This window comes from Botryllus schlosseri, chromosome 2, assembly GCF_051294905.1.
Source record: "Botryllus schlosseri isolate E-star chromosome 2, Bs_hap1, whole genome shotgun sequence".
Classification (NCBI taxonomy): domain Eukaryota; kingdom Metazoa; phylum Chordata; class Ascidiacea; order Stolidobranchia; family Styelidae; genus Botryllus; species Botryllus schlosseri.
The window spans coordinates 13653000-13678557 of NC_137237.1; the positions used below are offsets into that span (position 1 = coordinate 13653000).

General features: G+C 41.7%; 1 protein-coding gene and 1 long non-coding RNA gene across 5 annotated transcripts in view; one reads left to right on the forward strand and one right to left on the reverse strand.

The window, feature by feature from the left end:
• LOC145433684 (uncharacterized) overlaps positions 1-11090 on the forward strand; it is a 46046-nt gene extending 34956 nt beyond the window's left edge. For 2 of the 3 annotated variants that reach the window (XM_080310852.1, XM_080310854.1), the window contains 10 exons: positions 6717-6873; positions 6941-7061; positions 7123-7226; positions 7284-7592; positions 7826-8116; positions 8180-8331; positions 8506-8750; positions 8816-9043; positions 9254-9388; positions 9517-11090. In XM_080310852.1, coding sequence (XP_080166978.1) covers positions 6717-6873; positions 6941-7061; positions 7123-7226; positions 7284-7592; positions 7826-8116; positions 8180-8331; positions 8506-8750; positions 8816-9043; positions 9254-9388; positions 9517-10118 — 2344 coding nt within the window. In that variant the 3' untranslated portion in view covers positions 10119-11090. The remainder of the gene's footprint in view (positions 1-6716; positions 6874-6940; positions 7062-7122; positions 7227-7283; positions 7593-7825; positions 8117-8179; positions 8332-8505; positions 8751-8815; positions 9044-9253; positions 9389-9516) is intronic. The other variant, XM_080310853.1, reaches the window with a different exon arrangement.
• Positions 11091-19802: 8712 nt separating this feature from the next.
• LOC145433686 (uncharacterized) lies at positions 19803-24082 on the reverse strand. Of its 2 annotated transcripts, XR_013913169.1 has the most exons (4): positions 22831-24082; positions 22617-22773; positions 22200-22275; positions 19803-21035 (listed from the first exon to the last, which is right to left on the reverse strand). It is a non-coding gene; the product is annotated as an uncharacterized LOC145433686 (long non-coding RNA). The 2 variants fall into 2 exon arrangements; XR_013913168.1 differs by lacking the exon at positions 19803-21035 and having other exon boundaries at positions 21853-22275; positions 22831-24080.
• Positions 24083-25558: the final 1476 nt, after the last annotated feature.

Consider the following 25558-nt stretch of genomic DNA (forward strand, 5'->3'; position numbering starts at 1 on the left):
AAAAGTCAAGATATTTGGCTGCATGAAATCACGCCTAGAGTAAAAAGATGCACAAATTTTCAAAAAATACTCTGTAATTTATGCTTATTCACGAAATAATTTTGAGCCCCCTTCGAGCTCAATTTTGGAGGGTGTGGCGTGGCATGCCGAAATTATGGTCATGTCTATACCTATATCTATCAGAGATGAGCGGATTTGAAATTTCTATGTCCTAATCCAATCCAAATCCGAACCTCCAAATCCAAATCCAAATCCTAATCCATAACTTTTTCATATTCGAGTCCATGTCCAATCCTAATCCGATTCCAACTGGAAATTCAGAAAAAATACTAATTTATGCAATGGAGGGATTCGAAAATTTTCTTTCACAACCAACGATTCACTTGATTCAAGATAACTTAGTAACCATAAGTCCATAAGTACATTAACAACTGATCTGAATAAAGTTTGTCGCCATTCGCCACACGACATTTCAATCTCCCAGAAAATACGTAAATCCAATCCAAATCCTAATCCGTTATGAAAAAAATGTCTAATCCAAATCCAATCCAAATCCGACAAAATTTCACAAATCCTGTTTTTTCAAAACCTAATCCTAATCCATGCTCATCTCTGATATCTATAGCTACTGCTCGTTCAACTGAAAAGTTAGGGCAAATTGCATTGAAACAGCAGCGACGTAATGTTACCAGTCTACTCACAACTTTCCTGCAATCCTAATTGAAAACTGCAGACTTCAAGCCAAGTACGTGCATTATATAAATATAAAATTTTATTTTTTGTCAATACTCGACTTCTTAATATTTTCTGGGGGCCGCAAGAAGGCTATCTGCGGGCCGCATGCGGCCCTCAAGGCCGCGGTTGGGAATCACTGGTATAGATGCATTAAGTCGGAATCCATAAACGCCCTGTACAGATAGAGAAGTGCCATAGTTCGTTTGTATTGGTACGAGTCCGCCTTTCCGACCCTATCCTTCCTCGCTGGACCATGTTATTTGACTATCTGAGTCATTCGCTCGGGATACAATTGACAGTGTATAGTTCTCGAGGTTATATTACTTTTTAGTGCGTACGCTGCTTACGCTTTGCTTACAACTGCATTGTTATATCAGAAGAGCTTCTTGGAGGTACAGAACTTCAATATTCGGGTATATCTGCACAATATACAGAAGTATTGTAAATGAAAGCAGGGAATCTAAGCGAAGAAAATGGGTTTTGCCACCGGTGCATGTACCCATCAATCATGGGAACTTGTGTTTGTCTGGGTCACACGTGCGCTTTTAATGGGGTCTTTATAACGGATATAAACATTAATGCTCTTCCACCATGTCTTAATCCAAAGCTAGGTAACCATGGCGTGGAGTTTGTGCGATACGGGAAGAACTAATCAATTCGAATCAATAATGTTTTGAAAATATGCCGATATGCAATGACAGAAATCTCTCGATCTAGCAATAATAGAAATCCTGACGCAACATGCACTTTACGATATAGAACTACGAGGTTAAGTAAATTAATTTAAGGTTGGACATTATTCCTCACTAACCGGCAGTATGTATTTGCTCCCATCCTCTATGAAAGAAGCCCAGCTGGATTCCAGTGTATTCATCAACTGCTGTCACGCTTTATCATCGATGAACCCTTCCTTTTTCTGCCACAAAGACAATATGCGTAACCCCCTGATGGTTTACAATACTTTCAGGAGACTTGGAGCCTCATTACCTCGCATATCATGTCGAGAGTAATAATATCAATTCGACCTAATCGTCTAATTATGCTGTGCAGTCTGAGGTCGTAACTCTGACGGATTAAAGTTACATGTACGAGTGCGTAAATATTTTATTGATTAGTCCCCAGGGTGGAAATGTATCTTGCGCGGCACACGGCGCATGAAATGTTTCCAATTTGCTTCTATGGTCTGATCCGTCATGTTGTCAAGGTGATTCGCGTAGACGGACCTTGTCACGTGATGAGCAATTCATAAGATCACATACGGCCGTTTGCGTGTGGCGAGGCGCATGGTACGTTGGCACTCCACGGCTGCAACTATAGGGTTGCATTTAAAACAAAAATCAATTTAAAACAAACATGTTTAGAACAAGGTCCTAATTTAAAACATGTTTTTCATAGTTTTTAAATGTTTTTTTAAAGCCATGACGTCACGAATATTCGATATTGTGACGTCATAATGGATTGACATTGACAATTGAAAATATAGGGTAAAAATAGCTCCTTTGATGAAATATATGTACTATTGTTGTTGAACCGACTATTTTGAGGGTTCCAACCATCCCATATCGATATACGGTGGCTAAATCGGGTGGTAATTGTCCGTAGGCTCATATAACATGTTTTTTTGTAAAGTATTTATACAATTATGGCATAATTTTACAATTTGAAAAAAAAAATTGTTTTTTTAAAAAGGCATTTTTTAAAACACTGTTTAAAACACCGTTTGTTTTAAATGCAACCCTAGCTGCAACACTAATGGACACTGGACAGCAACGGCAGTCGAAGAGCATATTCTCCTGAACATCGTGTCTCAAGAGGCGGTTGGGTCGTAGACTAGATGGAAGCTATGCGTATATATACGGTATCACATTTATCGTCGAAAGGCCACACGTATGGCGGGGAGCACTTTGCCGCGAACTATTCTACTCATGTGCTTCAACGTATATGAAATGGCGGATACGAGCTTTGGATATTACACAAACTTTTGGGGTTCTGCCAACTAATGCGAACAAATGCGTTACCAATATGTCACCGAGTTCAATAGTCAGTAGTAGAGGACGGGGGTTAGGATAAGCTCAGAGCCCGGCTAAACGTGAATGCATAAAGTACTGGCGACACAGGATTAGATACTTGCGAACCTAATTCGCGTCCCGTCTTGACTTAGCAGAACGAAAAGATGATCGAGATTCAGAGCCGTTTCGAGCCATAGCGTGACATTCGAATTTACACCTCTCAACATAACGGCATATACTGATGCAGAGGAGAGGTGTTTGGATTCACACAGACTTGCGAAACGTTGGCAACTAACACACCTAGGTCAGAGTACCGCAGTTTATCTGTTGGAAGCGATAGGTCGTGAGAAATTCTACCAAGTCGACAGGAGATTGGTCTCATTACAAGGTAGTGACAGAAAAATCTAGTTTATATGCTGCATACTGCACTGCTGTCGCACAAAGAGGTCGCAAATCAAATATCATTGAACTGGAAACATCGTAGATTTGCACATTGTCCTGTATGACAGACGATCATAAGGGGTTTAGTAATTTTCGACGACAGGGATGCAGGAATCGCCTGTATCATTCTAAAACTTTTTTATCCACACGTATCAAACCGTTAATTCCTCTTGGTGTTTTGTGACGACCTCTAGAATAGATTAGACTGCCTGAAACTTCCGAAGATTTCTCGAAGTCGGATGTCGCCCGTTGGTAAATCACATTATCAATGTCATGCTCGACATATGTAATGAAATATATACCGTAAATTCTCTTTAAACTATAGGGGTATTAGCATACAAGAGAGCATGGGGAATAAGATATTTATGAATGTATCAGCTAGAATCATTTTTGCATCTTGGACGTAGGTATAAACGGACACAGTTTTTGAGTACTGGTTGTCATTTATTTAGCCACAGCGGTACCTCAACTGATCGCCCACATGGCGGTACGTTGATCGATGAATTTGTTTCAGCTACTTTGTAAAGCAAAGATTGCGTGAAGGATATACTGAACTGGAAAAACAAATGTTTAAATTTATAGTCAGACTGAGTCAATCATATCGCATGCACTATTTTCTGCCAAACTTTCCGCTATTCAGACGGATTGTGGTCTCCGAAATAACCCATGTACTATTTCGGTGGCCTTCTTTTCCCGCCAACGCGTTCGGTACGGTTAAATCTTTGGTTGTCGTGTGGTCTTATTCGTGATAAACCGCAAAGCGCATGCTGGTGCCACTGGTCTGTGCTATGGCGTATTTATTAATTAAGACGTGGTATGTCAAATTCGTTCTGTACGAACATCTTATGAACGGAAAGCACGGGAGAAGTAAATTGAGGCCAGGAATCTCATTTATATAGTTCAGCATGGTGGCGCGGTTGATTTGTTTTGCGGTTAGTTTTTACGGTCATCAGCGACGTATCGATGTAATATATGATCGAATTGACCTAATTTCCAAAGTTTCCGTTGTGCAAGGTCTGTATAATATGGGAACAAAGAGATGTTAGATATAGGTATCGCGCGGTCACTAAGTCACCTAATGCTCTTAAATCTCGCGGTATCGACGCGGCAACACCTATATAATCAATTAGGAAACCGTAATTTGTCCTAATTCAGCGATTGAGGATATTGTTAAATTCTTGCGTTTCTCTATTCATTCATTTATTCATTCATTCATTTATTCCGCCCGATGTTATTTCAGCTCTTATATGTTATCATTCGCGAATTATCATATTATGCATTCGCGAAGTATTAAGAACTCGAGAAAATAACAATTTCTTTCTCAAAGTGGATATTACTAAAATACAGCACATGATCGCCACCGGCCACTTATTTTTAGAGTAAATGTTGATTGATACGCACAGAACTGCAGGTATCTTAATAATCGCAGAATTGGGATATAGTTGTTATCTACGCGACGGTGTAACTTTGTATACGTAGTACTTTACCAGACTATGCTGAGGTGACATATTAGCCTCTTAGCGAAAAGAGTGTGTATTCACACCCGAAAGGCGGTACAGGACAACAGAACTCAACTCAGAACTATATCGCAGTTACAAATCCTACGTGCCTACGTGCATACCTTAGTACATCTCAAGGTGTGATTTGCATTAAAATGTTGTGTATGATTTATACCGCGGGGTAAATCTGAGGTATGTTTTGATTTCGTGTACCACGGATGTATATTCACACCCGTATATCACGTGTGGTACACGGGTGTGAATATATACTCTTTTCGCTAAGAGTGTACTGCTTACAGGTGGCATTTCAAAAGAGTTTTGGCAATCCTAGATTAGGTCCGATATCTTCCCCTTTAAAATTTGATTGATGTATATATTGACAATACCTTGTCATCGTTACTCGAGGATACGAAACTATTAAAATTCACGTAAAGCGACTGCTGCCCATATTCCTCCGGCAAACTGATTTGGAAGTTTCTCTCCTTCTATCACTAACTCTCGTTTTTGTGACACGGGTGGCATCAGCAAAGGACACGGTAATAGGTTGCTGATTCAGAGAGGTAAGAAAAAAGCAGCGTTCGGATCCGACATCAAGTGTTTGATACCAGAGAAAAAATGGAGAGGTGTCGTTGTGGAAGATTCATTTATCTTCTGCTGCATTGCGGTGAGGAGTTTATTGTGAGGTGGATGATGTTATGATGCGGTCTGGTATGGTATGCACTCTAAGTCAGTTGGCATTGATGTGTTTATCGTTGATGCGTAACGAATACTAAACTATCAAGGTAGCACATGGACTTTTATACTATCACCAAGAAGGTGAATTTCCCAGTTTGGTATTACGTGTCAGGGGTTATCGACTAAAAGCTATATGCGGTCATAGATATTTTTTAAATGGAAGGTCAAAATATGCTGACTGTGCGGCATGATTTGAGGGCACGTAGTTATAAGTGTTTCTTGGTGCCAGATGATATTGCGATCAGAATCAGCGGACCAGTATAGATTACCATTAAAATGACTAATCTACTTAGTCGATAGAGTTTGATGAGGATTTGCCCAGTTCAAGGGAAAGTTCACTCAGCGGTAGGCTATTGGACTCATTTACCGTGCAAAGCCCTCGCGGGAGGTCAGCGGTAATAAAATGGGAGTTTAAAATAGGATGTCAAACGCGTCGCTGGACCGTAGGTAATGACCGTCATAAAGGACGAGGCGTGCAATTTTTAAATGTCGACGTAATTATTCAACGAATGATATCAATGGCCAAAAGCCTTCGCGTAGTAGTAATCAACTATGCTGACTTGATAATCCACCGTTCACCAATGCAAGTCTAGGTTTCGAGCGCGTTACTCTCATTGTCGTCTGCCAGACATAGAAATTTTAGAGGTCGTATTGGCCAATTAATCATCGGAGGCCTACGGAAAACTCCTATGGTCGTTTCTGATTTAGCTATTCCGCTGGGTCAGTTATATTTCGCCAACAAGACACTCAATTATTCGTCGCGTACTAATTCTTGTGGTAGCGTCAAGATGTGCCGAGGCAAATTTCTAGAAGTTTGAATCATTAATCACGTAACTATGGTGTTTCCAGCTTTGGGCATCGGGGAAATTTCACCCGCGAACCAATGAACACAAATTGACTCGTCGTTCAGGTCAAATAATCACTTTGTCAAATCATACCGTAATGCATGTCCCATGTCCATCCGCGGTAGCGTGTCTATCAAACATGCGACTCCCTATCAGATTTCAGGCAACTCAAGTGATGTGGAGTTTTAACACGGAAAGAGGAAATATCTTAAACGGAAGGATTCTTGTGTTTGGTAGTGACAGGGACATCAGAGGAAACCCAGCCCAGGGGGTAACGCGGTGTTCATCAAAACGCAACGTCCGCCGTGGTAATGCAACGGCGTCCTGATCAGAGCTCCAGAAGTTTGGGCGTTCCATAAATTGCGGTGTTCATCTCCTGTGTCCCGCTACAATTCCTTTACATTTGGACTAATCGGTCCGTGATTCATAAAAACTATTCCGTGTCTTCGCAGGTCGCATCTAACTAATAAACTAACATCAAATCCAAGATACCATGTCGACCTGACACATCGTGAACCAACTCCGAACCGGCTTGCACAACGGCTAAAAAGATACGTTGCGGACAATAACGAATTTCATCTGCCGCGTAACAAGACTGAAGAGCCCGGGGTTCGACATTTTTTCATTTCTTGACAAACAAAAATTTGTTGAAACCGTTTTATTTTTCATTATTCAGAAGATAATAGAAGACAAGGTAAAAGTCGATATGCTACTTGGTCCGACATTGAAATTGGAGAGTCACGGAAAAAGTCAATCTGCCAACGAAAATAACTCGAACAGCGCGCTGGAGTTTTCTGGTAAAATCACTAATTCAAACCAAACAATTTGGTCGCCAAAACAAATTCAAACATTCAACAGGAACCCGGATGTCAAGCCTTGAAGCTTCGATGAGACTTCAGTCCAACAGAGAGGAAATGGAAGCAAAGAATGCGCTATTGTACCATTACTTCACCTTGCAGGGGGTATGGACATAGCATAACTGTCGCTTATAGGGCGGTATAAACATGACTAATTAACAGCAGGCAGCCTCCGATCAAAGTATGTTGCCGCAAAATCAGAGTCGTTCCACCCAATCCGCGAGCTCAACTCCGCCGTTTTTCAACTTTGGAATGAATCCGTTACCAGGCTCGTCACCAAATGCATCTGAAGTCACGCCATCCAGCGCTCTTACGACCGAATGGCTGGAGGTGTTGAGCAAAAGCCGCGGTTTTCCCATGTCGCCGTCGTTTGGGCAGCAGACGTTACCGACACCGTACCAAACGCTGTTCCAGCAGCATTTGTACCAACTGGCGCTTGCGTCAGTCGCTCAAAATGGAAAGTCTCAGAAGGTAGGTAACGGGAGCCGTCGAAACTCCAGCATTATTTATGGGCTTTTGCGGAGACGCCGCGCGTCCGCGGATGTGCTCGTTATAGTATTTGACACTTGTTGGACGCTTTAACTTCTCAGTAAAGTCTCGATTAAATATGCAGATGCGTTTTGATTAATGGAGCGTCGGATTCTTTTTCGTATCCCATCGCACGTTGGTAATTTCTGTGAAAATGTAACGTTTTGAATTCACAGACCACACATACACGCCGCAGCACCGGCGCGACAGAGCCAAAATTCAAGGCAAGTGGATCGTCGAATTGCAGTGACGTGCAGAGCGAACCGCTCGACCTGACTGCGCCGAAGCACCGAAGGGAAATGAAAGCCGAGCCCTCTTCGCCGAGCGACACGTTCAACCGCGATTCGTGTTATCCAATGTGGCCTCCGACGCCTTCGCAGTCTCCAATGTACCGGCCCCACGCTAACGCTGTTTCTGACATGCAGTCGATTACGAGTAAGGCGATGACGCCATATCATATTCAGAAGGTATACCCGGATCAATTAAGGCTCACATTGAGTGCACGGTTGTATAGTTGTGCGGTATTTCAGCTTGTACAGAGCAGCGCCTTTCATCCGACTTTCCTCGCGATGCTAATGGGAAATTTAGCTGCTTATGACTTTTCCGGTTCGGGCGCGAAGTCTTCAGACCTCTCGTCTCCGATTTTCTCGAGAAACAGCGCTCCTGCATTTAGTCCTGAGCTGTGAGTAATGCTTATAATGATCGCAAGTGCGTACTTTCGCCGAATTAAGTTAACATAATCATACACGCCCATTTCCCTCTGTTTGCAATCCACATGAACGTTCGTACTGCGCGGTGTTTGCTAACTAGAACACATTTCACGAAATCGGTGATGTGAGCTGAGTTTATTTCTCAGGGTAAAAGCGGAGTTTTCCCGCTATTCCGAGCGATTGCAAACTCGTCCAGTAGTCCCCGACTCGTACGGCTCCAGGGCCCATAATTCATTCAGTGTGGGTGATTTCGGAACACGACCGTTCGCAAACATGGACGACAGCTGTCTACCAACGATGGTCCCGTCCGGATATAATCCCGGTATTTTCAGTCGACGAGGAAGGCCGAGAAAGCGCCCATATGACACAGACGCTCACAGTCGATTTCAAGGTAAATATCGTCGATTAAGTTGATGTGTTGTTTCACAGTTTGTAATGTGTATTGTGTAATTTCAGGCCCATTCACAGCAATGGAGGCCCTAATGCACGAAAGCTCTGCCAAATATCGGCGCAGCACCTTAAGCCAGAAGCCGTTTCCGTCCGCTAGCTCTGTCGAATTATCGAGGCTTGCGGACCGGATAAAGGGACGGTTGCCCTCAAACCAGATGTTGTACAAGTGTGACATCTGCGAGAAGTCGTTTCAAAAGCAAAGCTCGCTGACACGGCACAAGTACGAACACACCGGTAAGTGTTATGCCTGCGCGACATTCGAGCATGCGTCACATTTGAACATGCCCTAACTTTAACCCACATGCTAATAAATGTCCAACTGTCCACGTGTGCTAATCCAGATTACAATTTGTGAAGCTCTCAACTAGAAACGCATAAAAACGACAATTTGCTGTGAAGAGTGACATTTTCTACTTCAACTGATCGCTAAATTCGTTTACCCAGGTAAGAGACCTCATCATTGCAATGAATGCCCGAAGTCTTTCAAACACAAACACCACTTGATCGAGCACCAGCGATTGCACAGTGGAGAGAAACCATACCAGTGCGATAAATGCGGCAAAAGGTTTTCTCATTCCGGTAAGCGCCATTTTGTTGTAGAATCGACAAAGGAGCGCATAACGCAGTCATTCTTCGAATGCGTTGTCCATAAATCGATCAATCGATCACGCTGCTTCCAATTCACAACCAAAACCGCACTGTTTCAGGATCATACTCACAACACATGAACCATCGCTACGCCTACTGTAAACCTGAAGACACTATGATGCAGGAGCTGCGCCAGCAGCTCAAAAAGTCCAATGGAGACGGCCACGTTATGGCGAATTTAAGCGGGAGCTTTAGTCACGCCAGTCCCGTTAAAGCACCCACCGAAACAGCCATGCAAATTCCACAGAAAACAAAGCCGATGACAACGGAATCAGGACGCTTGTCGCCAGCGAAACACGCCGACCAGCAGCAGAACCACTGTCTGCGAAAGTCAGACTTCGATTCGACCAAGATAACCGATCGACAGTCTGGCGAAGATGGCCGCAACACACCCGTCTCGCGTAGCTCGACCGATGCAGTCGCGTCCTCGCCGGCACCGCGAAACGAAGGCTCGCCGACTATCAAGGAAGAATTTCACGCCGACAGAAGCGACGACGAACTGGACTTTGCCGATAAGTCAATAAAATCAGCCACCTGTCACTCACCGTCGAGCTGTTCTTCTGATTCCATGTCATCCGGATCGCCACCGACTCCGACCAAATTCCCGCCGAACAGTCATTCCATAGCGCTCGCAACATCGAATGAACTGCAGTTACATTAAGAGAGCGTTTCGCCTCGCGTGCATAGCAACGCGCGGATTATGACATACATATTATTGCGTATTATTCTCGCCGTCTCGTGTAATCAGGCGATGGACATTTCTTGAACTTTTTAGGCAGTTATGTGATTCTTGCCGTTCTCGTAGTTTACAGTGAGCTGCGGAGTCCTGCTTAAAGTTATCAACTTGAGAGAATTGCTGGATTCCTCAAGAAACATATATATCTACTTCGATACTTGTTTTTGTACGTTTTATTATTAATTTTATCTGTGTATCGTAACCGGTTTTCTCATCGATCGCTTCCACGCTTTGGCAGAATCACCATATAGTCTTGCATACGCTTTGCATGGCGTGCTTTAATTATAACTATATAATCTGCCTGGCATGAAAAATCTTTTAAAAAACACAAAAAATAATCACAGCCATAAGGCTAATTCGTTAATTGAAAACACTGTCAAAGACGTAAAACGATGAAGGTTATTTCTTACATTCGATGCCGCTATTCTTCAATTTTAGAAATCACTGTGGCTGGACTGAAGTCAACAGCATATGTCTTCACCAACCTCGTAATTTTGATTAAAACAAATGCAATGTAGAACTAGATCATTTGATTACTGACTCGTGACAGTGAGCTCAACGTACTATAGGCAACTTCCAACAAATCTTACATATTCCTATCAATTCTAGGTCTAGCACTCATTAAAATAGCTCTCAGTAGACACCACGGACCGCCGTTACAAGTTGGCATTCCATAACTATGCTTTGCCGTTCTTCTTCCGTTCAATAAGGCATACGTAGCCAGTACTTTCCAAACCTACTGAGTTATTCAACCATTTTTCAATAACAGGATCTGCTTTGTATCTTCAGTATAAGCCCTACCACGCTAAGTTGTTATTTTGTACGAAAAGAATCATTTGGATATCATGTTATTTTGGCAAATGTAGGACGTAGAGTGCAATAAACCAAAATTATATATTTCTCGTCTTCTGGTTTGGTAGTCTGCTATTGAATGGAGTCGATATTGTTGTCATAGTGCATACCTTAAGTCACCAGTAGGTGCACTGCAAAGTTAAGGGGGACGAACTGCAGCTTACCTCCTCCTCGCTACCTCCTCCTCGTAAGCGGTGTCTTACAAAAAGCCTAGAAGTGGGCCGTGCTATAAGTTGGCAGTTACGGAATAAAAATTATGAATATCGGCCTGGTGTAAATGACCATAGCAGTCGAAAAACACCAATAATACCACAAAAAAACTGCAGCTTAGTTTCTAGCTTATTGCATTTGTTAATTACGATGGTAGCCTATGCCGAGCAGTCGGTAGGTCGCGTGGACATTACCTCAGCACTAGGCTAACTAGTACCTACCGTTGACTGCAAATTTTTGCTTTTATCACCTTTGAAGACATCCCTTCAATTAAAATTATTGTCATTTAGATGCGAATGAATATGGTTGTTATCCACAAGTAGAATGTTGAATTCACGCAACATGATATATATCCGTGTCAGTGGTTCTCTACATTTTCAGCATGCGGAGCGGTAACAAAAATCAACCCGGAATGTGATTACGACAAAAGAATGCAACTCAAAACTAAATATTCGAACTTGAAATTCATTAGAAATTTTTACCACTGGTTCTTGGTACTATACACCTGTTGTGGGTGATTCTTTTCGTGTTTCCAAAGGGCAAAGCTAAACCATCAACTCGATTTGAATGTCGGGTTTCTTTGAAAATTATTGCGACTTCGCTGTTTGCTGGAGAGAGTCTTTATTTTCATCCAACCAAAATACTAATATGCTAATATACTGTCAAATGTCACTAAATTGTGCTGTCAACTTTCGTTTAAAGCTGTTCTTACATTTCATATTTTACTGGTCACGAGTTGTTGAGTACATTTCAACAATTTCATACAACACTTGCAGCATTGTGACGTAGGATAAGTCGAAAGTAGACCATGAACTCTGTATCATCTCATAACGTGTTTTATATTTTTATTTTACTAAATAATTATTTCAACTTCTAACATGTTACAATTGAGAATTAAACTGAAATGTATTTTGCGGGCCGGTTGGAAGGTATAGCAGGCAGGCACCGGCCGACAGACAGGTGGCTGAGAACCACTAGTATAGGGTTACCATATTTCTTCGAACCAAATTCCGGACACTCTTCAGCGCCCACTAGTGGATTTCAAATAAGCTATGACGTCACACCATAAACCAGAGGTGGTGACGATCCGGTTCCGGAGTATGCGGCTGTGTGTTGTGTAACCGGGACCGAAAGCACTATTTTTCAGCATCTTCCCGCCCAAATAAACAATGATTTTGAGCCCACGCTATGGGGTAATCGATGCAACTTCTAGGGTGCTTGTCATATGAATCTGGTTACTATATGCGTCTGGTCGTTAAATTTTTTTAATGAATTCTGTCAATAATATTGGTTGTTCCATATATTACTACATAGATACTATACTCTCCGCCCACATGATCAGAGTTAGCGGTAGAGCTGGTGGAGGATGATGAGTTCGAAAACACAGGGAGCGTAATTGTACATCGCGTCATGTTCATGTCCTACGATAAGATTGTTTATCAGCCTTAATCCGGTGTGCAGCTGTGCACCACGGAGCTTTATAAACACCCCAGATCCAGTGGTTTCCAACCTTTCATGGTCGCGACTCCATCTCCAATTTGAAAATGTTCCGTGACCCAGATCAAAATTTGACGCGTTGATTATTAAAAGAAGTCAGCACCTTTGCCCAGACTTACTCACGGGCTATTTTGGAAGCTGATTACGTTCAACATATTCGCAAACCCAGAATAAAGGCAAACGACCCCCACGTTTGGAACCACTATCTTTGAATAAAGCATTTAACTTTATCAATCTCTAGGAATATACCGTTCTTCTATAATTGCGATTACAATTAGGCTTATTCCAGTAAATGAAGGTTGTTTTATTCATATTTTATTGCAGTCTTTGTGATGGTGGTAGTCGTAGTCGCCATATTAAAATCAATGGATGTGATAGTAAATCGCGTGCGGCGCGAAGAAAAATATCATGTATCAGCATAAATAGTCCCCAAAATAAAGTTTTTATGTTGATTTACGAAAAAATTATGAGCCTACGTCAAGTCTTCTAAATTCCGGACATTTGGCATATTTTAGAAATTCCTCCCGGACGCTAGCTTGAACAGTAAAATTCCGGACATGTCCGGGAAATTCCGGACGTATGGCAACCCTACACTAGTATATAGAGCGTTATTGTCGACAGGGTTGTAATGACTCGAGTCATGACTCGACTCGAGTCACGATTTTTTGATGACTCGACTTGACTCGAGTCATTTTCTCAAAATACGGAAATGACTCGACTCGACTCGAGTCAATTTGTGTATTGACTCGACTTGGACTCGAGTCATTGCGCATGACTCGAACCAAGTCATATGACTCGAGATTCAGCCGGCCAAGACCGACATTCTATTGTAATTTCGAAGAACAGTAAAGCAACAACTCTATTGGGATTACGTCTATTGGTACTGGTACTTGAAAATGCGACCAGAAACTGTTAAAAGTGTAGAAAATAAGTATATTATAAATGCGAACCATTCGATATCACCAAACAGAGTTATAAGAGTAGCTTTAACAAGACTTTAACTGGAAACTGAGCAGTCAACACAATAACTTGGACTCGGACTCGAGTCATAATACGACGACTCGGACTCGAACCTCTGCTCGATGACTTGGACTCGGACTTGACTCGGTAGTGAATCGAAAATGACTCGACTTGACTCGAGTCAAAACCGTAAAAGTGGGAATGACTTGTGAGTCGGAGCTTTGTGACTTGGTTACAACCCTGATTGTCGATGCTGAGATGCATATTAGTCAGATTTAGTGGCATATTATACATGATGTTCAATTGTTCATGCAACTTGCCCCGGTACACTTGAAGTACAGGAAATAGAAAATAGACACTCCCGAATGTTAAAATTTGCTGGTAAATATGCTAACAATAATAACTGCAAACGTCAGAGGAAGCCAACAACAATAGTTTTTATCTTGTTAGGCTATCTTCTTCAGAAAAACAAAATCGAGTATGGATCTGACCTCTGGCTCACGAATAACTCCCTTGTCATAAACCGTAGTAGTTTTTGTGATTTTTATTCAGGTATGTGCATAAAATAGCAATAATTTCATAAATGCAAATCCATCAGTTTGGTTTGGCCCCATTATCGGTTCATCTCATCGCAGTTGTTGTCGATGCCGAATTTGCAGTTGAGGTTGTAGTAACGCTCTCGTATTCAACATTTCATGCTGGTGACGTCACATTTTGTGCTACGATTGTTGATACGATGTTATTTTGAATTCTCTACTAGTTGCTGACGATTACCCCTGACGAGCGTCAGCCGAAAATATTCGGGTTCATTTCAATATCAATATACTATTCAATTGTATATTGAAGTTATGTACCTCCAAGAAGCTGTTCAAATATTAAATTTTTGTATTCGTTATTTTTTTGATAGTTGCTGGGTGGTTTGGGCTGTGAGTTGGGTATTCGGCGAGGAGTGTTGGTGGGGGAGTGATATGGGTTGGGTAAGAGTTGAGAGGATTGAGGATTGCACGGGAGGTTAGGATGTTTGGGATACGTTGTGGGTGAAATAGTTTGGTTTTGTGGAGACTTTAGTTGGATTGGGCGTATTCGATTTGAATGTCGAGTGAATTTTCCATTCCCACACTAGAGTTTTGACGTTTATAAACGCTTTTATTTTTATCGGAGCTTGCGGCTTGTCGTATACGTTGCGTATGATTTCGTCGGGTGTAGCGTCTATAGCCGTTTGCAGGTCGTTCGCGAGATCCTGTATGCCAAGAGAGAACAGTTTTTTGTAAGTTGTACATTTCGCGAAGTTATGGTGCAAACTATCTTCTTCGTACTATCAGAATTTTCATTTGTTTTTCTTCGCATCCAACCCGCGTTGGGTTTTCTGGAGCTCGTGAAGTAGCTCTCTGTGGTCATGCCTAACGAAACCTCACGTTGCTTGTTATCAATGTGATCTTTGATGTTGGATTGGTATAGCCATATTTCTTTCCAGTCCGTCCGTAGTCCGTTTTAGTGATGTTTATTCAAATATGTACATAAAATATCACAAATTTCATAAAGAAAATCTTTCCCCATGATCGGGTCATCTCGTCTCAGCCGTTGCCGAAGTTGGATTTGTATACGCGGTTGTAGTAGACGCCGTCGTAAGTTGGCGCTCGTAGTCGCTCGGCTCGTCTCATCGCAGCAGTCGATGTCGATTCGTGGTCACGGTTGTAGTAGGAGCCGCCAGTACTTGGCGCTCGTTTGCGTTTGTTTTTCATATAAATTTGGTGGAGTGGTGGTGGGTTGGGGAAGGAATATGGTAAGGAGGGGGGTTGGTAGGTTGGGGGTGGGGGGAATTAGTGGTTTAGAGGTGGGGTACAGTGGGATGGGTTGGGAGGTTTGGGGGTTTGGGGTAGGTTCTAGGTGGATTCGTTGGGTTTTGTGGGTCGATAAATATAACACGATTTATCGCGCGAACGTTTAATGGGCTCGCTCAAGTTGTTCGGTATATTTTACTTCTTATATCGTTGATGCGTTGGTCTATCTAAATGTCTTGCGACTGAATTTAGAGCAAACTACCGCAGCGTAGCAATGTCTCTACTACCCACTAGCGACATAGATATTGGTATCTATGCAGTTTAACCGATTCAGGAAGCCACCTATTATAGTCAACCAAAAAAGAGGACATTTTTGCGGGCAAGTAAAACGAAAGTAGCATTGCTACGTTTGATTGTGATGCAGTTTTCCATTTCTCTGGTACTTACAGGCGGTTCCCATAACTTTTGTCTACAAGGAATAGTTACTTTTAATCATTTGTTCGAACCAAACAGCTAAGCTACACTACAAATATTTTTAATTTTGTCAAGTGGGAAGCATCGTTTGGTCATATTTACATCAATTTTATAATTTTACAAAACCAGCCGATGCAGTTGCTCTGTCACAGTATCCCGGTATAATTCAAAAAATTGCATCATTTTGACTGCAACGCGAAAATGCACATTGCGATTTTCTTTCTCTGTGCAACTGAACGGTAATTTGTAAGTAATGTCTAATTTTATCGATATCAGGGGTGGCCAACTTTTTCGGAAAAAGGGACACATGAGATTTACGAAGCTTTGCGCGGGCAACTGGAATATTGACAACCTTTTTTTAGTCATCCGATAGGAGCGAGCCGAATTAGGTAACATTGCAAACAAGACTTATATTACTACGCTCTAAAATTGATAACAATTATGTCATGAAACTGTGCAGTATGTAGTCACGACCTGATCGCGCAACGCGCGAAATGTTTTTAAAAGGAATGACTGAATTCTATCAATAAATATGTTACTAACTTATATTGGGGGTCGCATCTGTATACCATTGGGCTCATTCGGCAAGGACAGGATTATTCGACATTAAGACGTAGAAATATCGACGGTTTCGGTGAAAATGTGTCTATCATATTGTGCAAATGTGTCGTCGTCGACGATCTCGCTGCGAGTACACAAGCGAAGCCGCATGTTGGAGGACACGTTATCTCCTAAGCGCGAATATAGTGACACACAATTATGTTAATAACATGTATTTATAATTTTTTAGAAGGGGGCTCCAATACTGAATGCAAGAAATCTAGTGACAATAAATCATGCGAAGTGCCGAGAAAAATTTCAAGTCAAATAAATCTGCTACGAAATATTCTACTTTATGGTCATATACGAAGATCTGGGATAAATGTGGCTGGCCCCTGGATACGCCAATGCGTCAGAGCTGATGTTTTAGTCATCATCAAATTTCGCGATCAGGCTAATCAAATTTTGGTTTGCCTTGCAATTTTACCTGATGTTATAAATAATTTCGAGAATGACCTCGCAGGCCACACAAAACCTTCTCGCGGGCCACATTTGGCCTGTATGCCACGGGTTGGCCGCACCTGATATGTATGGGTATTAATAACAGTGATTGGTGGTACATAAAAATTATATTGAAAATCCTTTGAAAGCAATTGTTTTCATGATAGACAAGTTGGAGTCGGAGTCGGAGTTGAAGTCAGGGTCATTTTCACAAACTCCGACTCCGACTCCAGTCATTATAGTTTTCTCGATTCCGCCTACGACTCCACCAAGCGAAAATTAGCCAAACTCCGACTCCGACTCCACCGACTCCGACTCTGACTCCACAGCCCTGACCGCAAGTTGCCAATGTAGCGAAATATACTCTATGTATGCAGACTGCAGAGTTTGTCAGAGATTAACTACTTTAAAATTTTTCGAAGTACCCATGTCGCTACGTCTAATTCTACTTGAGTAGATCTCCTGACTGCTCTGATCACCTCCATATGCACATGACTCAATGTAAGCGCGGATTTTGAGCAATGGTCATCGAGAATAGTATATAGCCTACTTGAGATTTCTATTGTATTTCAATGACTTATATCGATTTCAGGATCTCCAGCATCTTTATACAGTAGGTGTGTTCAAAAATGACTTTTTTTCTCACATTCCACTGACCACTTGACAAAATTGTTAGGTTATCTAATTGAAGCCTGCACGCCAAATTTGGTTCACTTCCAACCAGTAGCCGCATTGCTACAGGAGAAGAATTTTTATTTATTTAATATACAAGAATGAATATAAAAAAATTTGTCGTACGTTGTTCTACCGTCCGATAAAGTGAGACTAAGTATCCAATGTCTATAAACGTTCATATGTTATGAGATCTCATAATTACATGATGGGCATTTACCGTTGGAAACTGCGAGAGTACACTGTTAAAAATATTCTATGCCAAATTACTGGTCTGGTCCTGGCAGCAGTTTTACGACTCTGAGACCAGTAAATTTGAAAAATATTTTCCCGTAAATATTATTGACCGTAATTTATTTTACAAATACTGACTGTTAAAATTTTTACGGAATACTCCCGTTACTTGATGTAACGGAAAACGGCTGTAATACCAAGTTACTGGTCTAGTCCAGTGCAGCAGTTTTACGCTGATGAGACCAGTAAATTCGAAATAACTCTCCCCGTAATATGATTTTACATATGCTGACCGTAGGAAATTTTACGGAACATTTTCGTAACCTAAGGTAACAGAAATCTGCTGTAATATCAATATACTCGTCTGGTCCCTTGCAGCAGTTTTACGTTCCTGAGACCAGTAAATTTGAATCAGGTTTATTTGGTGCGGGAACACGTAAAAAAAAAAGTAAGTGTGGATAATGACGGAAATCCAGTCTTTCTTGTGGAGATCATCGGTCAGCAACTGCCTGAATGAAGAGGGCTTCGTCAAAACTTCAGCAGCAGTTAAAGGACTGTACTTTGGGCCATGCTCTTTTGTAGGTTCTTCTATAATCTGAACAAAGATTATGCTGTCATCAACACCGTTACAATTTGGAAACTTCGAGACGCTATAGTATGACATACTGCGACTTTTCATATTCTTGTCAATTTCTCAAATAATGATGGCCTAGGATAGCGATGTCGAACATAAGGCCAGCAGGCCGCATGCGGCCTGCGAAGCAATTCTGAGTAGTTTGAAAAAACCCTGTATTACCCAGCACATTTTCTAACAAATGTTGAGATATTATTGTAAGAAATGCTTCCCGCAAGGCCACAAATGTCAAGATCATAGACCGTAATATAATTATCCGACAGTGGTGTTATGGTTTTACTCTAGTCGTCATCAGGAACAAGTTGGTGATACTGACATCCAATTCCAAAAACTCCAACTGTGCACACTGAGTTCATATTTTTATGAAGAAATGAGCCAAAAAGTAGTTATTCGTGAAGTGAAAAAAAGCTGTTATATGCAGGTCGCATGGAGAATATAATAGTTAAAAAAATACAATTCAAATATATTTGGTCGCACTGCTGTATCACTTCTACTCAAAGGCCCCAGACAGACAGAGAAACCCGAATGACGATTAATAATGAGCCAAATTCTAACGTCTGGTTTACAATTAAATCACTTGTGTTCCTTAAAGCGCATACGATGAGTTAACGGCAGTTTACGATTAAAGCAAAGGGTGCATACAAATATGTCAGCTTATTCCGTGGTTGAAGTCAGTGTTTAAGCGGTTGAATTCAAACGATCAATCTTTGAATTTTTGCCAAACTTCCGTTGTTTGCGAGTAAAGGTGCTGCTAGAATATATCCATATGATATGATCGTGAATGTTATGTAATATACCAAAATGTATACAGGATTGATAATAAACTATTCAAGCGAAAAGTAAGGTCGGGCGTTTTGATGTACCGTAACATTTTGGAATGATTTGACTGATCCGGCCCGCGAGCGGTTTGTAAGTTTGAATCTGGCCAGTGACGCAAGTTGAGTTTGGCCTAGGACTTCGTACCTGAATCATCTGGCACTTCTTCGATGGCAGTCAGACATCGAAAAGTGTTCACCATGATCACCGATGAATGTTTTCCATGAACACGAAAAAAAAATTATAAACGTCAAAATATATTTTTTTTTGTGCCTTTCGAAAGACGAATGTTAGGGTTGGGGTGGGGGGTCTTAGGGTGGGGGAAAGGGGGATATTAGGGTTGTCGGAGGCGATATTAGTGTTAGGATTGGTGGATGGGGATATTAGGGTTGGCGGAGGGGATATTAGTGTTAGGATTGGTGGATATTAGTGTTAGGATTGGTGGATAGTAATATTAGGGTTGGGGTATGGGGGGTATTAGGGTGGGGGAAAGGGGGATATTAGGGTTGGCGGAGGGGATATTAGTGTTAGGATTGGTGGATGGGGATATTAGGGTTGGCGGAGGGGATATTAGTGTTAGGATTGGTGGATATTAGTGTTAGGATTGGTGGATAGGGATATTAGGGTTGTGGTGGGGGAAAGGGGGATATTAGGGTTGGCGGAGGGGACATTAGTGTTAGGATTGGTGGATAGTAATATTAGGGTTGGGGGAGGGGGAGATAGCGTAGTCGTAACGATAAGCGCCCACCAATCTGGCGGACCCGGTTCGATTCCCGTCGGAGGTTTATGTGGGCTCCTCTTCCCTCGCCGTTGCCGCTCTTACGGAGACAAAAAAGACCAACGAAAGAAAGCACTCACAAGGAATGGAAAGAACTAGTAGAAAGGACCGCGGCTTCAATAAGATCAACATCGAAATGAACTGCGACATCGGGCACGGCTTCGATAAGATCAACATAGAAAAGAACTGCGACATCGGGCACTCTAGACCGAGGTGGAAATTAGATTAAAAGGATCGCAACTGCATGCGTGTCGTTCGACATCCTCCTATCTGCTCATTACATCGCATTTTGTCTTATCGCATGTACATTGTGTGTGACTTGTTCAGATGAAACATATAACCCAACGATTAATAATATGATATTATTACTATTAGGGTTGAGGTGGGGAATGTTAGGGTCCATTCATTACATTCAGCACCAATTACCATCCGTTCAAAAGATACATATTTTCCAATTGCCAAGACAGAAAGTATCGAATCTTTCATTCGAGCACGGGGTTAGATCGTTCTAGTTCATTACAAAACTGATTCAAATATAAGCGAGTGATTAATATGATGCCTATTGAATCAATAGGTTACGTCAATTCACGCGGAGTCATCATTACAAACGATGGAAAAACATAAGCGGGTGAATTCAAGCCTGCAGGCTCGTGCCGCTAGGACATACTTTGCGATAGGTGATGCTGGAGCAAACTGATGATAATCAGTATGTTGATATTTCATCCTTTCGAATACACGAAAAGATTGCGATTGAACGAAAAAATTGGAAGGTATTGAAACGATATTTAGTAGTCGTTGAAACCGGACATTCGGACACCACACTTCCTGTAGCCATAAGACAATGTAAAGAGGCACTTACGTCGTTGTAGCCTTGTAGGATGGGCAGTTGGACACTGAATATAAAGTAACAGAAGTGATGGGATGATAGCCTAATGAAGTGGCATGTTTCGGAATGATGGGCCGATATATCAAATTGAGATTTGAATGTGGACGTTCTTGACGACTGTCGGGATGGCCTTCGAGGCTTTTAGCGATGTCTTTCCCAAACTTATTTCCACGGCGTATTTCAATATCGAATATATTTTACATATAGATAGAAAGTCTCGAATCGAGAGGTGAAGTCAATACACGCATTCATGGTTAACACGACCATATGGAATTAGAGATAACTGACCTACCGTATGTTAGTTAATTATCTATAATGGAATCAAGATTATATAGGCTTGCATCGCTGGGATAGAGATTGACCTTAATAATGTTATAGTGGACCGGACTTTCTGCCAGCACGTGAACGACCAACTGAGGCAAGGCGATATATACCCTTCGAAGAATGATGATCTTCATCGGAATCCATTGTGACACACAGAAAACGAATGTCATCAGAAAATTGGCACTAGCCAACCCAATATTGCATAATGACATATTCAAACTTATCTATAGTATACGTCCATAATATATTTAGGTCGATAGAACGTAATTGGGCTACCGCTACGGTCAATTCTAATGTCTATTGCGTGCTACACGATAAAGGCGCGGTATGTCTTGGTGAACGGGACTTTGGAATGTTCATTGCCAACCTAATAATATTGATTTTCTCGACGGCAAATTGAAAGTTCAAAATTATCTGGCTGGACGTCTCTGAACTACCAGTAGGCAAAACTACTCTTCAAAATATTGTGAAGTATACACAGTAGAGATCGTGTACAACTTAGTACACACGCAGAATCAACTTGTCATGAAAATACATACCGCATAGGCTATTTATCGTGTATCATACAATACTCATTAGGATTGATTGTGAATGCTGCATGGCATCAACTGTATTTGTACTGCGTCTGCTTCACAAGTTGTGTAGGAGTATATTTACCAATAGTTTGAAAGAATAGTTTTGGCTACTGGTCATTCAACGACGTCTATCCCGATACTTTTCAACTTTCAATTTGCCGTCGAGAAAATCGAAATTATTAAGTCCCGTTCGCCAAGACATTGTTATCTATAATTCCATATGCTCGTGTTCTTCCATGAATGCGTGCATTCACTGTAAAAACTGGGCCCACCTTTAAAGGAGGATACAAAAATAGCTGTCACCAAAAATGGTAGGCATGCCAACCATCCAGTCCAGTTTTTGAGAGTCTGTAAAATATTCAATGTTAGGTCATAAGTTGATCATTGAAAACATATCCGATAACATTAAAGGGTGGCTATCAGAGGTAGTATAATTGACGAAGTACTATGTCTGGAAATATTCCTCTACTTCCATTCCTCCATAGTTTTTATGTGTTGAAACTTTGTACTGTTTCGCTACTTATACTCCAAGCAATTTAAGAACGTTTTCAAAAGGACTACTTCTACTCGTACTTGAGTTGATTTTAGCTTCCTTTTCTAAGAGATGCCATAGGACGTACGGCACTTATCAAATATTTGGCGTTTTCCATTGAATGAAATATAGAAATAGTAGTATGGAAACAGCTTACACATAAGCTTTCTGATGTAATCTGGAACATTTCCTAATTTTGTCAGGCATTGAGCCGAGCTGGACACTTTTCCTGCGATTATTCTTGGTAGATCAACTCTACAAAGGTCTTCAATGCAACCAGCAGTATGGCAGAGTATTTTCAATTCTTCGAGGATCTGGAAAGAATTTAGCTATTGATACTATCGATGTAAGATTAGGATTCAAGATCTTACCCAGCGTGCCTCCACAAGAAGGGGATATTGTTCCAAGACATCTCTGGTTGTCACTTCTGTTACTTTATATTCAGTGTCCAACTGCCCATCCTACAAGGCTACAACGACGTAAGTGCCTCTTTACACTGTCTTATGGCTACAGGAAGTGTGGTGTCCGAATGTCCGGTTTCAACGACTACTAAATATCGTTTCAATACCTTCCAATTTTTTCGTTCAATCGCAATCTTTTCGTGTATTCGAAAGGATGAAATATCAACATACTGATTATCATCAGTTTGCTCCAGCATCACCTATCGCAAAGTATGTCCTAGCGGCACGAGCCTGCAGGCTTGAATTCACCCGCTTATGTTTTTCCATCGTTTGTAATGATGACTCCGCGTGAATTGACGTAACCTATTGATTCAATAGGCATCATATTAATCACTCGCTTATATTTGAATCAGTTTTGTAATGAACTAGAACGATCTAACCCCGTGCTCGAATGAAAGATTCGATACTTTCTGTCTTGGCAATTGGAAAATATGTATCTTTTGAACGGATGGTAATGGGTGCTGAATGTAATGAATGGACCCTAACATTCCCCACCTCAACCCTAATAGTAATAATATCATATTATTAATCGTTGGGTTATATGTTTCATCTGAACAAGTCACACACAATGTACATGCGATAAGACAAAATGCGATGTAATGAGCAGATAGGAGGATGTCGAACGACACGCATGCAGTTGCGATCCTTTTAATCTAATTTCCACCTCGGTCTAGAGTGCCCGATGTCGCAGTTCTTTTCTATGTTGATCTTATCGAAGCCGTGCCCGATGTCGCAGTTCATTTCGATGTTGATCTTATTGAAGCCGCGGTCCTTTCTACTAGTTCTTTCCATTCCTTGTGAGTGCTTTCTTTCGTTGGTCTTTTTTGTCTCCGTAAGAGCGGCAACGGCGAGGGAAGAGGAGCCCACATAAACCTCCGACGGGAATCGAACCGGGTCCGCCAGATTGGTGGGCGCTTATCGTTACGACTACGCTATCTCCCCCTCCCCCAACCCTAATATTACTATCCACCAATCCTAACACTAATGTCCCCTCCGCCAACCCTAATATCCCCATCCACCAATCCTAACACTAATGTCCCCTCCGCCAACCCTAATATCCCCATCCACCAATCCTAACACTAATATCCCCTCCGCCAACCCTAATATCCCCATCCACCAATCCTAACACTAATATCCCCTCCGCCAACCCTAATATCCCCCTTTCCCCCACCCTAATACCCCCCACCCCAACCCTAATATTACTATCCACCAATCCTAACACTAATATCCACCAATCCTAACACTAATATCCCCTCCGCCAACCCTAATATCCCCATCCACCAATCCTTACACTAATATCCCCTCCGCCAACCCTAATATCGCCCTTTCCCCCACCCCAACCCTAATATTACTATCCACCAATCCTAACACTAATATCCACCAATCCTAACACTAATATCCCCTCCGCCAACCCTAATATCCCCATCCACCAATCCTAACACTAATATCCCCTCCGCCAACCCTAATATCGCCCTTTCCTCCACCCTAATACCCCCCACCCCAACCCTAATATCCCTATCCACCAATCCTAACCCTAATATCCCCTCCGCCAACCCTAATATCCCCATCCACCAATCCTAACACTAATATCGCCTCCGACAACCCTAATATCCCCCTTTCCCCCACCCTAAGACCCCCCACCCCAACCCTAACATTCGTCTTTCGAAAGGCACAAAAAAAAAATATTTTGACGTTTATAATTTTTTTTTCGTGTTCATGGAAAACATTCATCGGTGATCATGGTGAACACTTTTCGATGTCTGACTGCCATCGAAGAAGTGCCAATCATCTTTTCCAGCGTGATTGCAAACTTTTCTGGCAATACTCCTTTGCATCGCACGTCCAATGTATTTCGCACGGCATCGTGCTAGAAGCGAGAGGCGAAATGATCCCTTTCTATCACATAAGCATTCGACGTCATGATTCATAATGCCATAACGCTTCAATTTTCGTGTAGTTCAATGTCAGAAAATGTAATACATTCTTATAAGCCATAGCTTCTGTTCACCATTAAACTGTAACGAAAATACATACGTCTTCAGAAACAGGACTGAGAATAACTTGCCAGATTTGAGCTCGGATACTGCTATACCTACAATATCTGCTATCAACACCTGGAATATTCTAAAGCTAAAGTTAAGCTGTGGCTTCGAAACCCTCAATATCTTACAGCAACGCATCTTGTTATTATCCAATACGAAAACATCGCGTCGATATAATATCTGTCTCGGAACATTCAGCCGCACGTGCTCAGGCTCAGATATGTCTGACGTCTGACGCCACTATGTCTGGAATATGTATGACGTCACAATGTACTGTTCGCTCGAACAGCTACGAATTCATGATCAAACAATTCACAAGGCCATTCGCAGGAAAAAGGTAAAGGACGTCTACTACTCTCGTCTCAATGGCAAAGGAGCATGGCAGCTAAACACCAGCTCCAGTGTTTCGATATATAGTTTGCATCATACATGCGTGTCTACAATGGTGGCAGAACTGGTCCAACAGATAATTACACAAAATATCATACCTGCAGTAAAACTACATAACATACCAAATTCGCTTGCCATGCTACTATTGCTAGACCTTGATGTCTCAAAGGATACTATTTTTAAAGCGATAAAGACGATGGTATCTG